The 17,121-nt window shown below is 35.7% G+C and overlaps 1 protein-coding gene across 2 annotated transcripts in view; it reads right to left on the reverse strand.

Moving 5' to 3' along the window:
* The window catches only part of Slc7a11 (solute carrier family 7 member 11), a 78,705-nt gene extending 62,108 nt beyond the window's left edge, over nt 1-16,597 (reverse strand). The window contains exons 1-4 of one of the 2 annotated variants that reach the window (XM_063260773.1): nt 15,828-16,597; nt 12,015-12,101; nt 8,101-8,227; nt 4,526-4,641 (exon numbers count right to left, since the gene is read on the reverse strand). In XM_063260773.1, coding sequence (XP_063116843.1) covers nt 4,526-4,641; nt 8,101-8,227; nt 12,015-12,101; nt 15,828-16,116 — 619 coding nt within the window. In that variant the 5' untranslated portion in view covers nt 16,117-16,597. The remainder of the gene's footprint in view (nt 1-4,525; nt 4,642-8,100; nt 8,228-12,014; nt 12,102-15,827) is intronic. The other variant, XM_003476798.5, reaches the window with a different exon arrangement.
* Nucleotides 16,598-17,121: the final 524 nt, after the last annotated feature.

Raw genomic sequence — 17,121 nt, forward strand, 5'->3', positions numbered from 1 at the left:
TACTATTTGGAATAAAAATAGCAATCATTACATAAATGTAAACTACTATTTATGGCAAAGACATTACATGGGTAATGTTATTCAATCCTCCTATGCTGTGATATCATTGTTGGCCTCATTTTTAAGATAAGCAGTGGAGACTCAAGATACTACTTAACTTGCCTGTGTTTGAATAGGCAGTAAGTGTGAAGATAAGGTTGTAACCTAGATGCAGTAAATTCATAGATAAAACAATGAGGAAATAGCTCAAAAAATATCTATTCCCAGTTCCTTCAAACTCATGTCAGTGGCCCTGCCCTCTATAAAGGTTCACGTTTATCTTAGCTTGGATCTCAGGACACTTTGATTTCACATTTAATTGATTATCCTCCTAACAGACATGGCTGTTGTTCTGTAGCATCTGTATGTTTAACACTGTGCAGATCTATCTAGGAAACGGTTGTGCTGGTGATTTAGTCATAGGAGAAAAGGAGTCTTACACCAGGCTTCAGAAAATTCAAACAAAGGCACTCCATGAGCTATATTTGAAATGCTAGTACAGAACCAGTTCTAGATTTTTCTTTTATAGAATTTAATTCTAGGAAAAGAGTTTGAAGGGGGAAAATTCAGCAACATATCTGTAAAGTCCATCAATTGGTTTTCACAATGCAATACAAATTTTATTTTGTTTATTCCTCCACCACTACACCTATGAGATGTAGCGTGCAGTTCATTTATATAAAATAATTTAGGAAAGGATTTAGAACTTAGAGTAGCTCCTTAAATTTGAACCTAAGAGGACAGCTCACATTTTAAGTAAAGCATTCTTATGGTAATGAGCTAGGAGAGTAGGGCGTGGCAAAGCAGGTTGCGGAAGTGAGTGGACCTATTAAGAACAAGATCCCAGGCGCATGCCCAGAACAGTTCCCCTCTATATCTCAAAATCTGTGTGTAGAAATTCTGCAGGTTTCCTCCAGATCTGGACAGCCTAAAGGAAAGGCGCCACAAGAGTTTGCCTTGGTGGCTCTTCCTCAGGAGCGACCTGTCTTTCTCCAAAGGGTTCCTTTTATCTCGCTTTTTCCTTTTACTCAGCCGAAGTTTGCTCTGCAGAGCCATTTTCTTCCCCCATTTTTCACTTTTACTTTCTCCAGTAAACTTTGCTACGTGTTTTTATGTTTGTTTGTTTGTTTGTTTGTTTGTTTCTCACTTTGTTCAGTTCATTGTTCCAGACAAGAAGAAAGGTTTGGTGATAGAGCCCTTTTCAGGAGCAGGCTGCCTGGTAATAGTAATATCACACCATTCACGGGGACACACATAGAGGGTCTAGAGTTAGGACACCAGAACAAATGACTAAATTTTTTCAGATCTCAAACACACTTCAGTGTTTAATTGAAGGTAGAATACCAGTCTCTCGTGGAAGATAAAGGAGAGCAACGAAATGTGAACACACAAAATTCTCCGGTAAAAGTTCTTGACATCATTATCAAAATACACAGGATCTCAGCTGAGCAAAAACTTTTTATACTTATGAATCTGGTAGAAGTGGAGAACTTTTTTTGATGGAGGCAAGTTAGCATTTAGTTAACTATCCTCCCCACAGCACTATCATCTCTCAAAGACTAGGTCATATTTCACAAAATTTTACTCTGTGATACAGCAAGATCCTTCAGGAGTGACCTTTTTCTACACTCAACTAGAGATTTTAAACTCCCTGATTCCCTCAAGAAACACGAGGAAGCAATTCATGCAATTAAACTCTATTTTCTACATCCCAGTAACCTTCCAACCCTACAGGCAGAAAATCCCCATAGTCACTTTGAAAAATAAAGGCTGTGAGAATTTTGCCCCTAGGTAGATTTCTCTGTCTCCATCTTCATCTCCACCCCCCTGTCCCTCCATTAAAGCTAGATTCTTCTTAAAGACAGTTTGACTTTCCCAATTAGGCCATCAATTTAAATTACTTCCCATTGAATCATAAAATGATTCACTTTTCTTTTTAAGTGATTCTGATTTGTGGGAACACAGTGCCTTTTTTTTTTTTTTTTTTTAATCTGTATTGGGGATTGAACCCAGGACCACGCACTTGCAAGGTAGGTGTTTATTCCACTGAGCTAAATCCCCAGCCCTAGCACAGTGCCTTTTCAGAATCTCAGGCTTACAAAAAGAACATGAAAATGTATAAACTAATATTGTAACTATTATGAGTTATAATATGGTGGCAAAAATAGAAGGAAATGTCTAATTTTATCCAAGACTTACTCAGACTCTTTATGAACAAGTCCATCATCAACTGCTACAACACATTTTGCAAACAGTTTTTTTGTTGTTGTTATCCTTTCTCATAATTGCTTTAAACCATTGCTTTGAACAGTTTCTATTTAATCACCTAAAATATAAATTTTTCCTTTAAAAACTGGAAAGTAATGTTACCTACTGTTATAAAGACAGAAATATCATTACCCATCTAATTTCAAGTCTCATGCAAAATTTATAGATTTCAGGTTTACATAGAGAATGTACTTAAAAAAACTTCTGATTAAAGCATTTAATCTATAACTTATATTATTAATTCCAGAGTTATCAATAATATCAATCAGTAATCTTATCAATTTTGATAGTATCTGACATGACTGGTCATTGCAAGGAAAAAATATGGTGAATATAAAAATGGCCACTGATTCAATCCTTTAGCAGGACATTATGTATTAATTGAGAATTTTCTGTTCAGAGCCCTCTTGTAAAGGTCTTAAAAACCTGCCATACACTGTCTCATCTCTCTGTAGTCTTCAAGATAAATTACTGGTTCATATGCATTTCATTAATAAATAAACAGGCTAAATGAGGTTACTTATTAGCCAAAGAGCACATAAGACATAAGAAAACTAACTTCCAATCCCAGATATTTTGCCTCCACTGAGTTATGTCCCACGAAAACTCATGGCATCAGATCTGAACATCTTATCAAACAAACTGTATTTCACTGTACCACTAATTCCTCTCCTAGCTGAGGAAACTGAAGGTATATAGTCCTCCAAGTTTAACAAGTTCACAACTATAGACTTTTCTTCTGCAGAAAAAATTCTTAGATGTATTTTTATAAAATCAATCAGTAAGAAATCATTAGTGGGCACAAATAACATTCTAGGAACTATATGAGGAGCTGAAAAGACTGCAAAGTAAAGGTCACTAGTTTCATTGAAATTCCAATGTTTTCCCACAAAATCATAAATAGCTACCATTTGTGTTCTTTATAAATTATTACCCAAAACACTTTCTACTTATTATTTCATTTAAAAATCACTTAATACTTCCAACTCCTTGTAACACTGAAATGATTAACTGAGAATACAGTGGTACAGAATGGCTAAGTGACTTGTTCTTACATCTCATGTCTTCCCTAGGTCTGGTATCTGTGAACGTGTGTTAAGAACAAGATGACTTAAGTAGGTTGTACATTATTGTTCTCTAGAACTTGGAAATGTCTACTTTGAGTAATTTTCTTTGTCTTTTCAAAGAATTCTCAGAATAAGTATATGTGCTTTGATGGAGAAAGTAGAAGAGCTAGGCTAAATTTAAAGAAGTTCAGAAATATATGTAACTACCACTAGACATATTTTATACATAATACCTAACTTTTTCCTACAGTTTTACAACTTACCTTTCTACTATCAAAAATATTTTTTATTGTTCTACTCAAACACTTTAGAACAGCCTGCAAAGCATTTTTCTGTAAGTATACAATTCAGTTATTCTTATGTTGTTTTCTATTTCTGAGTTGTTAATTAAATCAGAGCCTATGAATTCTTAAACAATGATTTGATTGGCATGTAGAACTGTTATACTTTCTTATGACCCTGTGGAAATTTTTAGTAAGTCAGAATGAGATTTGGCTTCACAGCTTGTATAACTGTGTTCATGTTCCACATTTTTTATTGACACTTTTTTCAATTTCCAAATCTATGTCCATTAATAAAAAATGAACCATATTTTAATTTGTAGCCCATGAAGAAAATTTCCTAGTTGAGAAATGTTATTAGTTATCAGATCTTAAAAGACAATTCTTATCATGGCCAAAAGAGACAGCCAAAACTGTAATAGAATGACAGTACTAATAGTATAAATTGTATGACACAACATACAAGCTTAACACATCAATTTAAGTCCATGACCACATACAAGATATAATTCAATATATCACTGAGAAAGGATAATTTTCAATTTAGAAAAATCACAAAATAATTAAGTTTTCACTCTAACTAATCTCTCTTCATATATAATCTACTTAATATGTTATCAACAAAATGCTTTTTGTGTATTTTAAAAGATTGGCCATCGGGTCTATTGACCTCATGCAAAGCTGACATGGGGTAAATTCCAGTGGCTATATAAAATCTGTATTCTTTCTATATTTTCCAAAACAAATTTGGAATTCTAAAGAAAAAGAACCTCATTTGGTGACTGATACCACCATGCAAAAGCTCTAAAGGAACACATTTTCCAATAACTATTGCATTACTTCCCTTTCTTTTATGCTTGTAATACTCACTTATGCCCACAGCTGTGATGAGCTTGATTGCAAGTTCAGGAATTTCACACGGCATAAAAAATGGCTCCAACACATAACGTCCAAATGCCAGAGATATCACAGCAGTAGCTGCAGGGCTAAAAGAAAAAGAAGAAGAAGAAAAGAAAAGAAAGAGAGAGAAAAGAAAGCAAAACAAAAGGAAAAATTAAAGGGAAAATTTGTATCATCACTAAAATTTTTCTATCATGAAATATTAATACTTAGCACATGGAATATGTGCAATAGTAAAGTCTATAATTTTAAAATTCCATATTTAATTAGGCTGCCACAGATATTCCAAAGGAAATATTGCCTATAACATTGTTGGCTAGTTGGTAAATATCATTGGAAATAAGTCTGAGAACTACCAAGCTGACCCCCACTCTTAGTATTTGACTTTTTAATTCCTTAAAGTTTGCATTTATTAAATGAGATCCTGACATCCGTAGGCCTTACCAGAAACAGTTTTCTTTCTCAGTAAGTTAATAACTAAGCTCCAGCCACAGCACAAATTTGTTTATGGTACAGATCTAATGGAGTGTGCCTGGTGAAGAAAAGGAACACGAAAGTCAATCTAAAAAGTTAGTAATAATAAGTGTTCCTTGCCAACACATGCTTGTTCTTCATTCCATAAAAATATTTAGATGCAAATATTTTATACAACTAAGAAATGCATAGAAAAACTGTTCAGATGTGCAGCAACACAGCTAATAAACCATTCTACTCTAATTCTTCAAATACTCCTGTTAGAAAATTTCACCTCTTCATATATACATACTTTCCATTCATAATAAAGTGCATAGAATTGTCTACTTTCTGATGCCTGGTTTTTCTTTCAGCTTCTCTTCCTTCTCATGATGACCCAGCCCTCATATCTGATTCCTAGATTACCAGAAATCCAACCACCATTTTGTGTTGCCAACGATGGCCTGCTGGTACCAGAGAGCACCTTTCATCTTTCCTAAAGGCCTTTTTCTCTTTCTTCCAAATGAGGCTACATTTTCTGTGCTCCATCATTTATAGAAATTTTAAATAGATAAATTAAAATCTAGCCATGTCATTCACCATTTTCGAACTATGCTCTGGATATGTTAGCAACTCTCACTTTGCATTCAAAATTCTATGTGGTCCAAGTTCCCTCCATGTCTTCAGTGGCTTGCTCCCACTGCAATAATCAGAATCCTGTGACTTCACCTTACTATTTTTAATTCTTTAGGCTTCAGTGCAATCCTCTTTGGTTCAGAAATACTTCTCTAGCACTTGGACTGGGCCACCATCTCCCAGAGTATTCTGTTAAAACGCCCTAGCTTCCCTTCCGCACTGCTTTCCACAATCACAAATTTATTCACTTAGGTGATTCCCTGATTGATAACTCTTTCTTCCAACTAGACATTGAATTCCATAAATCCATCATAATCATGATTTTATCACCAGCTTTTAGTGTCTTCTAAGAAGTAGAAACTCAATACATATTGAATATATGGTAAATGAGTGAATTCAATTTAATGATCTCTGTTACGTACTACTGGAGTTTTCTCTCCTTGAATGTGCTTTACAGATTATATCCAGCAACAGTGACTCAATCAGAAGATATAATTTTAATGGAAATATTTAGGTATTACTTGTATAAGTAATAGAAGGGAAACAGTATTTTAATACAGTATTTTAATACTTCCCTTCCCTTAAAATACTTAGGTATCTTGTTTCTCTTCAAGTATCTGAAAGATCAAACCAGCAATATGAGTTCAGTTAAAAACGTCTAGAATTTCTCTAGGGAGTTTCTCTTGTTAACACACACATCATTAAAAAGTGCCTTCAAAATTAAAGAAACAATGAGTTATCAACTCTTGGAGGGCAAGAACTGGGCAAGATCATGCAAGTTCAGATCTCTTCACGTTGCCACTCACTGTTTGATGGCAGTTTGTGGAATGAATAAATTAATAAACGAGCACTTGTCTGTATAATAGCAAGTAGAATGGTCATGTTCATACTAATGCCTTGCAATTAGTCAAGGTTAAAAATACATGAATGAAGACAGATGCAAGTCCAACTATACCCAACACCACAGTCCAGCAGTCTGACAGACCAGCACTTTAATTACTTAATTAGTGCATTTATTTGAATGTTGAGTATATTCCTTTCAAAATATTATAGTTTCTATCATTTATTTGAAAAGAATTTATATCCAGAATACATAAGGCACTAGTATAAAGGTTACAAGAAATGTAGGATCTGATCTTATGTCATTCAAATGCTTGCAGTTTGAACAGGAAAACAGAACAGACACCTAGAACATTAAATAAAAATACAAGCTGTCAATTTCAATGTCAAATGAGAAACAGAGACTATATTTTTCAGAAGAATTGAAGGTGAAAGAAATGTTAAAAGCTAGAATAAACAAGTAATTAACTGAAAAAGATAAGATTTATATTGACCTTTGGAGCATATCTAAGATTCACATAATGCAAAAAAGAACAAAAGATACATCCCATGAAGGGAAACTTAGAAAAGGAAAAAATCCTCCTTTGTCATTATTTCATTATAATTTGTTCTAAGGAACCCAGAATTGTTTAAAATGAAAATAGAGTTAACAGGGAAACATATACTATTCTCAGGTGCTTTGAGGGAAAGGAACTCAACACTGTAAAACTCATTAGTGTTAATGGATATTAATTTGCTCTGCATTTGCCAATTCTGTGAATGACAGAATAAAAGTTCACCCAAGTTCTCAGCTGTGCAGGTCTGATAAGTTCACAATCACAGCAGGTTTCCCTAGGTATTTGGATTATATACTGTAACTAGAAAGTGCAAGTCACTTATCAGGAAACTAGCCCTAAGGGACTATGCTATTCTTAAACTACTCATGTGACATCATAAATTCACCACAAAATTGAAAGAAAATTGCTATTCAGAGTGACTTAGCACTATCCACTGCCAAGATCAGGAAGAGGAACATTCTACAACAATAAAAGCAAAAGATTTTCACAACTCTCTTTCCCTGACTGATTCAACATGAGGAAGTGAGTCATTTATGGTATGTAAACTTGATTTTTTTTTTATAGAGTAGACTTGATGACATATCAGGTTGTTAGGACAGGCATGCCTTAGTCACGAAAATGGAGTAAAGTTAAATGACTCAATGACATAATCTTCACTAAGAGAAAATTCTAGTTGTTAGTATAGTTTCTTGCGTCTAGTTAGTCAATGTATGTAAATTATCAAGGTAATTTTCATGCTTTATATTCTAGAGAAGTTCAAAAAGAAATGTTTAATGTACATTAAGTAAAATTAGTTATAAATTTAGGTAAGCATATTTCTCAGAAATATGAAAGAGAATAACTTAAGATTAAAGAAAAGCAGTACTCTAAAAAGTAGAGCATATTGGGGAATCATTGCGAATGATAATAATTGCACTGAGAATTTTAATCTGGGAAAGTATTGTATCACACTTTTTACATCCATGTTTACAAGAGAGTCACTTGATATGCACATTTCTAATTAGCTAAAAATAATCAATTGCAAAAGACTAATGAAATTAAGTTTTCCCAGGTTCTTACCGTATTATAAGCAGTTCCACCCAGACTCGTACAAAGGCTAGTAATGGCCCAAAGACTTCTAGGATGTATGTGTAATGACCACCAGATTTCTTTATGCTTGTTCCCAATTCAGCATAGGACAAGGCTCCTGTGAAATGGTTAGGATAAAAAGATACACATTTAATGTACTATCAAGCAATCGTATCGCCTTGGCTCAATGATATTTATGTTGCATGAAATGTAACAACTTCCTCTGGTCTCAGTGGCATCCTTATTTCAAAACAACCAACATCTATCGCTGAGACCCACTGGATCCTCTCCTAATTTCCTCACATCTGAACCCTAGTTCATTCTACTCAAACAATGTCCTTTTATTTGAAACGGTAAGCACAAAATTCTACACTATTCAGTGTTTCAGAGTTTCGAGTTAGAAACCAGGAAGCAAAGGGAAAAAGAGAAAACATATACCAGTAATGCTGACCTGTTATTGAAGAACACAAACTTACTGTGTTGAGAACTCTTAAAAAATACATTTCTCTGGCAAATCAAAGTAAGTTCAGTAATATATGGACTACATGCCATGAAAGACTTCATTTAATTTGCAGTATATTTTGCACCAGAAAAATGAATTCTGACATGTTATCATGTTTCTAAAAAGGGTACAATGGATGTTCTGCTTTTTGAAAAGAGAAGCTATAATGTATGTTAGGTGAAAAACTACTTTTTTAACATGTAGAAACTCATGGAATTTGGCAAGCTGTGTAACCTTCCAAAACCTATAAAATAAAAATTTTAATTTTTATCTTACAAAGGAGTTGTGGATATGAGTGACAATCACTGCCAAAGCCAGTACTGGGCCTGACACACAGCAAGCATCACATGAAATATAGCTATACTTATTAATCTGAGCAATTAGTAATCAAGAAAATGAACAATAAACTGAAGATCATGTAAAAAGTTCTATACTGTTAAATGCTCAAATGTAACCCACAATTATTTCCCCAGCTATTTGAAAGGCTGTGTATGAAAAGTTACTACTAATCAGTGATATTTCATACAGATTGGTTAATGAAAGTGTAACTTAGATACACAGAGAAATCTTAGTAACACTTATCTGATTCCTGAGGTTAGTATTACATACGAGCTACCTAGATTTTTCACTTGAGAAAATTCAAAGGAAAAACATTAAAAAACCATACTCTAGACTGGCCAAGCAAAAGAATCCAAACTCTCCAAACAGGAATAAAAAGGTTTATAATGTTAAAATTCCTGCAGAGAAGTCTAAAGTAACTAGTGTGCAGATGAATATGTAGAGAATATATGATATACTTCTTTTATTTATCACTAATTATAATTAGCTGCAGTTCATCCTTTCCTGAAAAATGGTCTCCATATTGGTAGGCTGTCCAGAAAATAATCCAATATAAAATGCTTTTGGAAACAGTTTTAAATACCTCAGAATTTATTGCCAGACAATCGATATCAAACCTCAGTATGGTCTGCAGAAGCCTCAGGATGGCCGCCCTAACTTTAAATTGAATTCTGGGGAAAGAGATTTTCATTTAAGGCTCTCAAGCTCTATAACCATTTTACACAGATGAAAAAGTTCAAAATAGGTTCTAAAAGTCTAAGTATTGACCCTGGCTTTTTAAAGAAGGTCATAAATCAAATATGTTCCTTCACTTACAGTGGCATTACATTTCAAAAACGCCATCATAAACTGAAGATATTGCTAGCCACTTATGTATCTAAATTGCAGAATATGATAATATAGTCTAGCCTAACTTAAACAAGCTAGAACATTACATTTGCCTATAATTAGGCAAAACCATCTAATGTTAAGTTTATTTCATAGTTAAGTGTTGAATAAGTTATTATTACTATTATTATTATTATTACTATTCACTATTGTGGAGTTTTAAAAAGTCTTAGGTCAAACCATTGCAAGTCGGAGACCATCATGTTTATAGATTCTTGACTCTTAGGTTCATAGTTCAAGAGTTTTAACAAAAAAAGTTTATCTTCTTATAGTTTGTGCTTCGTTCTCTCAGGGTTAGGGTAAGGGTTAGGGTTTTGAAGCTGCTCATCCTTAGATTTCACAGTGTCTGGTACCTCTAACTGTTGCAACACAATTACAAACAATTGCACAAGCATAAGCTTGAAAATGTATGTGCATCATCTGTCTGGCTGTCTCCTAGTGGACTAGCATGCACACTTCATTAGAAGTAGCTAAAAAACAAGTAACAGAAACAGGTGTTTGAGCCTCAAAAAATTTGCCAACATACATAAGCTTATCCTGGAAGTCACAGGTATGATAAGATGTATTTTTCAGTTTTGCATCTTTGAAAACCCGTGTATATGGGAAACATAAGTATATAGAGTATACCATGCACTTATACTGATATATGATATCATATAACTGCAAAAATTATATGATAATTCTTATCATAGCTATGTTGGAAAGTTTATACATATTTACTTAATTTTTACTCTTAAGGCAAAACTTAGACCCCTTTAATGGGTTTTACAGTGACGGTGTAACTGTACTGACAAGAATTAAAGGACATCTACTGGGCATGTGTATCCATGCTTGTAACCCAGCATTTGAGAGGCTGGGCAGAGATTGCCATCAGTATGTCGTCCACTAAATGAAATAGCGAGACCTTGCCTCAAAAAAAAAAAAAAAAAAAAAAAAAACAGAACTGAAAGTACCTCTTTAGAGCTCTTGGTGTACATTTAAGAAATGGTGTTTATGACCATGAATAGGCTTATTAGCCAATATCTAAGTGTAACTCATTTAGATAATAACAAAATGTTTGTTTAATCAAAGCCAATAAATGTAGATTAAGTTTTAAATGGCAAGACCAAATTTAAAAGAAGCCACACTATCTCTAAGGTCCAGATGTATATTGTATAAAAGAGAGCACCTGTCAGTTACTTCAAATGTCTTAAGTCTATGTCATTTTAATTATAGAAATAATTTCAGAGCTTAGATGTGCAACATATCTTGTCTTCAGATGTATCTCCAGTTCCAGATATATAGGTTGTATCATAAACTAAAATAATAGTAATTGTTAATTTAGTCATTAATTGATTATTTTATAAGTCAATACTTAAATCCTCTTTAAGACTTAAAGCTCAGTTTAAGTAACTAAAAGCCTAACAGTGGAACACATGAGAAATTGTCTTAATAGAATTTGGATCATTTGCTTTTAAATCTAGCTTTGTAAATTTAACCAGGAGCATCTCTTAATAAGAAAACCTTATTTTTTAGCTATAAAAATCTCAATCTTTTAATTATAACTAACTCAAGTACATTATAATAATTTGTTTAGTAGTTGTTGGGACATGATACTAAAGGATTCTGGGAAACACTGAACAATGTACACACTTTAAAAGTAGAACTATAAACAAGTACATTCTACTTAAATATCACTCTAGTAACAGAGGAGAGTTAAAAGTTAACAAACTAGGTAAAAGTTTCTTTCTGTCATTTAATATTTTTTGATTAAAGGTTACTTGATAGTAAAATGGACTAAAAAGTTATTTTGTAATAAAATGGAGATTTAAATGCATTTCAGAGGTAATAGCAAAGCCTAGTGGATTTCATATAACAATGTCACCATGATTGTCATGCTACAATGCTACGTTGGCCTTGACCTCAAATTTTCTCTGTAAAACTTTATAATCATTATCTGTTAACATTCTACAGGAACTTGACTTCTAAAATGACCATGACATGTTAAAAAAATCACAGTTCTCTGGTCATAATTTATATTTCAAGGTGTTTTATATCCAGAGAAGATAATTAAAACTATTACTGCAATACTTAGGTAACTAATTTCCTGGGTGTTTATCAACTCAAGTTTGAAGATCAAAGCTTAAGAAAGGATGACTGAGACAACAGGATAACCAATATTTTGGCCCAGGCTTACCAGAGTGAACAGGGACTGAGCATATAAGCAAAACTTTTCTACAAAATCCCACAGCTGGCTGGAGATTTAGCTCAGCATCATAAGCACCTGTGTAGCAAGCAAAAGGTTGTGAGTTCTATCCCCAGCACCAAAAAAAAAAAAACCCCAAAATTCCACAACTTTGGTGAGTCACTCAATCTCCTGGGCAGGAAGATGATTGAATCCCTGAGAAAAACCAGTGTACACTCTCACTAAAGAGAGAAATATCTCCCAGGCTTCCATAGGAAGCCACATGGTCAAGCAAGACTGTGACCTATCCTAGCAAATGACAATGACAGAGGAGCTAAGAGACTCTGTACATGTTTCCAAAAGTAACTTCTGAAGAGCCCTGACTTTGATATGTGCAACAAAAGATTAATTTTGATTAACCCAGATCTCACTTTAACTTGGTCTTAAATACCCAACAGAAAAGTATGACCAAAGATAAATAAAAATAATAGTGATATAGGCTAGACATTAATGGGGCTCACATTGCTACACTGACCCCCGACAGCCTCCAGCTATACCTCTGGCTAACCACTATCACAGTTCAATGAGACTAGAAAGCCACAGTAACTGCCAAGGAAGCTGAAGAAGGGTCTTTGAATTCTTTAGCTAAAACTGCTCTTCAAAACCACAGAACTCTCCACCTTCTTACAAGGACAACTACAGAAATCTGTGCACTAATAAGTAAAACTTGTCTTTAGATCAATAATCAAGAGACAAAAGATCTTAAAACCATAAAATAAATGTCAGATGTATAGATAACTTCCATTAACAGGCAGGTCTAGGATCCTAGTCAGTCGCTTAAACCAGTGTCTAACCTCAGCTCCCCAGTTTGTCCGTTCATCATGGTTCTATGGTGGGGCCATGCATCCTTAATCGCTTGTTAAAATGTGTTTCTTCTTGCCTAGAGGGTGTTAGACTCCAACTGGGCACACAGATGAAGCCAATGATGAATGTGGTAGACTCCTTTTCCTGGGGTCCACTAGATAGTCCTCTAAAGAAAGCTCATCCTTGATAAACCCAACATGACTTCTTTCCCAGGCCTCTTAGATAAGCTCTCTGGAGAACATTCTTGACTGCTGTCTCCCTCCATCAATCTCTTTCAACGTGAAGCAGCTATGTTCAGTCTTTGTTCTCCTTCATGGCGGTTAAGGATACTTCTTCAGAGAGATGAAATGTAGAAAATAGTTTTATTTAGTTTATGAGTAAGCCAGCCAGCCAGTGGAAGGACCTGAGATAGAGTGGAGTGACCAGCCAGACCTACTGATTAAAACCAAGAGAAGACAGTGCACTGAGACTTTGAACAAAGAATGAATTTCCTCAGGCAGCGTGGAATGCAGTCCATGACCCACTAAAAGAAGGTGGAATCCTTCCGCATTCAGATCCTGAAGCCAAGTGAAGCCACTCAGATCCTGCATTCTGAGGAAATTATAATGCAAATTAACAAGTTCCGAGATCCAAGTTTCCTATGTCCTTCTGATGTGTTGAAGAACTGAGTTGAAAAATCCCAGTTGATCATTTTAAATCCACATAGCCACCTGTGATAGGTGATCACTAAATGTTTAAGCAAGTCCTGTACACAGTTTCCCCTTGCTTAATTCTCAATTGACAGGCCACACAACTACCCAAATGGGACACCCTCCTGGATCAGGAGCTATTCTCCTTCTCCTTATTTCCAATAAAAACTCTAAGAAAATAAAAAGCTACTAGTAATTTAAGTGAAAAGTAGAATGCACATTAGTTGATAAGATGATTAATATGTGAACATATTCCCTTTAACTAGTAATCAAAAACATTAACTCTGGTGTAATTTAAGTGACACTCCTCTTAGCTCTTCTTTTTTTAGCTTCCACATAAGGTAATATACTTATGAATAAGTACACTCTCATCATACACATCAATTTAGTTCAGTACTCAGCATATTTTATTACATCTGAAATAATGTGTACAATTTATTTTATTACATGTTTGTGTGTGAAAATTGAATCACACAGTAAGAGCTACATCAATATAAGTATGCAAAGTCCAAGAAACTCACTGTAGTCTTTCTGATGACATAATTTTTTCTTTATATAACAAGATTAAAGGTTGAGGGTACACAATGTCACTGAAGAAGAGGAACAATTACATTTCTCTTTGTCAGAAAGCCAGGAGCATTTTGATATTAGTAGTGCCTGAGACTTCCATCAGAGTTTTCCATAAAGATACTACTCTAAAGTATTCTCCAAGGACAGAGAGCAGCTCTGGAAGGACAATGACACACCAGTGTTACTAAACATCTTATGAAGTACAAGCTATTTACATAAATAATAACACAAACTCCTCCTGCCTCAGCCTCCTAAGTGCTAGGATAATACATATGCCCCAACACACTTGGCTACAAACTGTTTTTTAAAAACCTAAAAATAAGGGGCTGGGGATTTAGTTCAGTAACATGAGCACCTCCCTGGCAAGTGTAAAGTCGTGAGTTCAATACCCAGGACAAAAAAAAAAAAAAAAAAAAAAAACTAAAAATAATTCCTCTATCCATCTTTCTCTACTGAAACTCCATTGTAACAAGTTTTATTTAAAACTTTCTTCCAAAAAAAGAAAGAAAGAAAGAAAAGAAAGAAAGAAATTTAAGTTCTTTAAGTTTCCCCAACCAATGAGTTAAAACATGGTGACATCTGAATAGGAAGAATGAATGGACCAGGGCTCTGGGCTAACAGTAAGTCCTGTAATTGGTTGCAGTTAGGACAATGTGTTGGAAACCTTAGAGGTAGCACCTTGAATCAAAGCACACTACGTTCCAGAGAAGATTAAAACTATCTTAGACATTTACTGCATACCATAAATCAAATTTGAGAAACAACTTTTTTTTAGACAATTCACTAGTTTGTGTCGCCTTTAGAATTAACTCAGGTAGCTTTCTAAGAAAGCTGATGAGAGGGCATTTATTTACTTTTCACTACCAATTCTCTAATCAATAGAAGAGATGCACATTTTGAAGAAAACATAGTGATCATACTTCTACCAATTCTTTTCCAATTCACTCAGTCAACAGTTGGACAAGTTATGTTTCCCTGGAGACCTAGTGAAATACAGATGAAAAAAACAGATCTGGGCAAGTATTAAAAAAAAAAAAAAAAAAAAAACTAACACTCAACTGCAGCTTTAAAACGCCTGTTGCAAAAGTTTATAGCTCTCAAGAAAAAAAAAAAAATGCAAACAAAAGCTTGATATAGGCTTGGGCCACTGCAATATTCCCACTTAGGTTTAAAATGGAGGTATGTCCCTGATATGTCCCTCCACGTCGAGGACTTTTAAAAGACTGGAACTGACAAGTTTAAGAAATTACAAGAGAAGGCTGCCACCGTTTGTCTTGCAAATGAAAAGTCAGAGAAACTTGTGCTGAGTTCTCAGCACTACAGCTGAACAGGCCACAGCGGTTTCACTTCTCAGGTGTCTCACCCAGCCGCCAGCTGCCAGAATGCCCCAAACCCCGTAACCAAACACCACCGCCCGGGGCAGAAAGTTTAACGCACGTTTTCATCAAAGGGAGCCTTTGCTCGGATCACCACCGGGAAAAGTGCGGCCAGTGGTCTGCGTTAGCGAGGGAGGAGAGGCGAGCCGCAGGGAGCAACCGCGGGGGACGCGGGCGGCTGCCAACAGTGTGCACCGCGTTCCCGGAGTCTGCACACCTCAACGAAACTTTCCCGTCCTCTTCTCAAAAATTCACCCTTTGCTTTCCCAGAAAACAAACTTGCCAGCCCCACAGCCGCACGCATGCCCCAGAAGAGCTGCACTCACCGAACAGCGACAGGATGCCACAGGCGGTCCAGACGCTGAGGGACATGCCCACGCTGCCCGTGTTCTGCAGCACGCCCTTCGGGGAGATGAAGATCCCTGCTCCGATGATGGTGCCAATGATGATGGAGATGCCCCTCAGTAGGGTGATTTTCTTCTTCAGCACCACTCTCTCCTGCCCCGCTGCCGCTGGAGGAGGCTCCTTGCCACCCCTGGCAGGCAGCCTTCCGTGGACATTTCCCTGCAGGTAACCTCCCTTGGAGATGGTGGCCACGACGGGCTTTCTGACCATGGTTCTGACACACGGGGGAAAAATAAAATAGCAAGGAAAAGAAAAAAAAAAAAAAGCAGCAACAAAACTTTCAACTTGAGTGTCTCTTTGGTGTGACTTTAAGTCTCTTCCTCTTTGCGTTCAGAGTGTCTCTCTCAGCGCACTGTGTTCACAGGTAAAAACTCAAAAGGTGTGTTTTAGCCCCCACAGCTCTCTAATTACTCCTCAGAAACACCTGTGCATGCTTGGTGCACTGGGTTCCCACCTCCCCGTCCTGTTCCTGAGGCTGCAGCAGCGGCTGTGCCCTATCATCACAAACCAGCTCAGCTTCCTCATGGGCTTGTATTTAACCTCCTGCCTGTCACACCAAGTTACTCCAGCTCCATGATGATGCAAATTCTCCAGGTTTGCATCAGCCACATGAGCGGGCTCCAGCATTACTCAGCTTTTTTCTTTTCTTTCTTTTTTTTTTTTAACAGTAGCAGCATGTTGCACAACTGACCTCAGCTTTGCCGAGAACAAAGCACACACTTAAAAGGGATCTTAACCAATCCAGAAGAGGGAAACTCAAAACAGACTTCCTAGAGATTGAAAGCAAACTCCTAGCGATGATCAAAAGCCCCTCAACTGCAGAGAAAATCAAAAGTGAAACAGGAAATGATTACTTCATTTTAAGGAGTTACTTTTTGCTTTAACTCACCTATAACAATGTTTTATGCACAACTCTTTTGACAAGAAAAAGCAACTCAAAGCTGCAGTGTTTATAACAACAAAATTTACATTTCGTAGTTTGTATCATAGTTTTACATTTTTTGTTTGAGTTTCCTAGCAACACAGTCAAAGCTAAGATTTATAAACCAGAAAGATTTTACACTCCAGGGCTGCTGCTGCTACATTTGCAATTTAATAACTAAGTCTTACTAAACTCTAAAAGATAAGATTATTTCTTATGGCCCATAGTCATCTGGTATTTAAAATCAACTAGATGTGATAAATTTAGAAGTCATGATGACTCCAGAAAAGTCA

The sequence above is a fragment of the Cavia porcellus genome, unplaced genomic scaffold (genome assembly GCF_034190915.1).
Source record: "Cavia porcellus strain 051 isolate PalLab524CR breed Dunkin Hartley unplaced genomic scaffold, mCavPor4.1 scaffold_14, whole genome shotgun sequence".
NCBI classification, from domain to species: domain Eukaryota; kingdom Metazoa; phylum Chordata; class Mammalia; order Rodentia; family Caviidae; genus Cavia; species Cavia porcellus.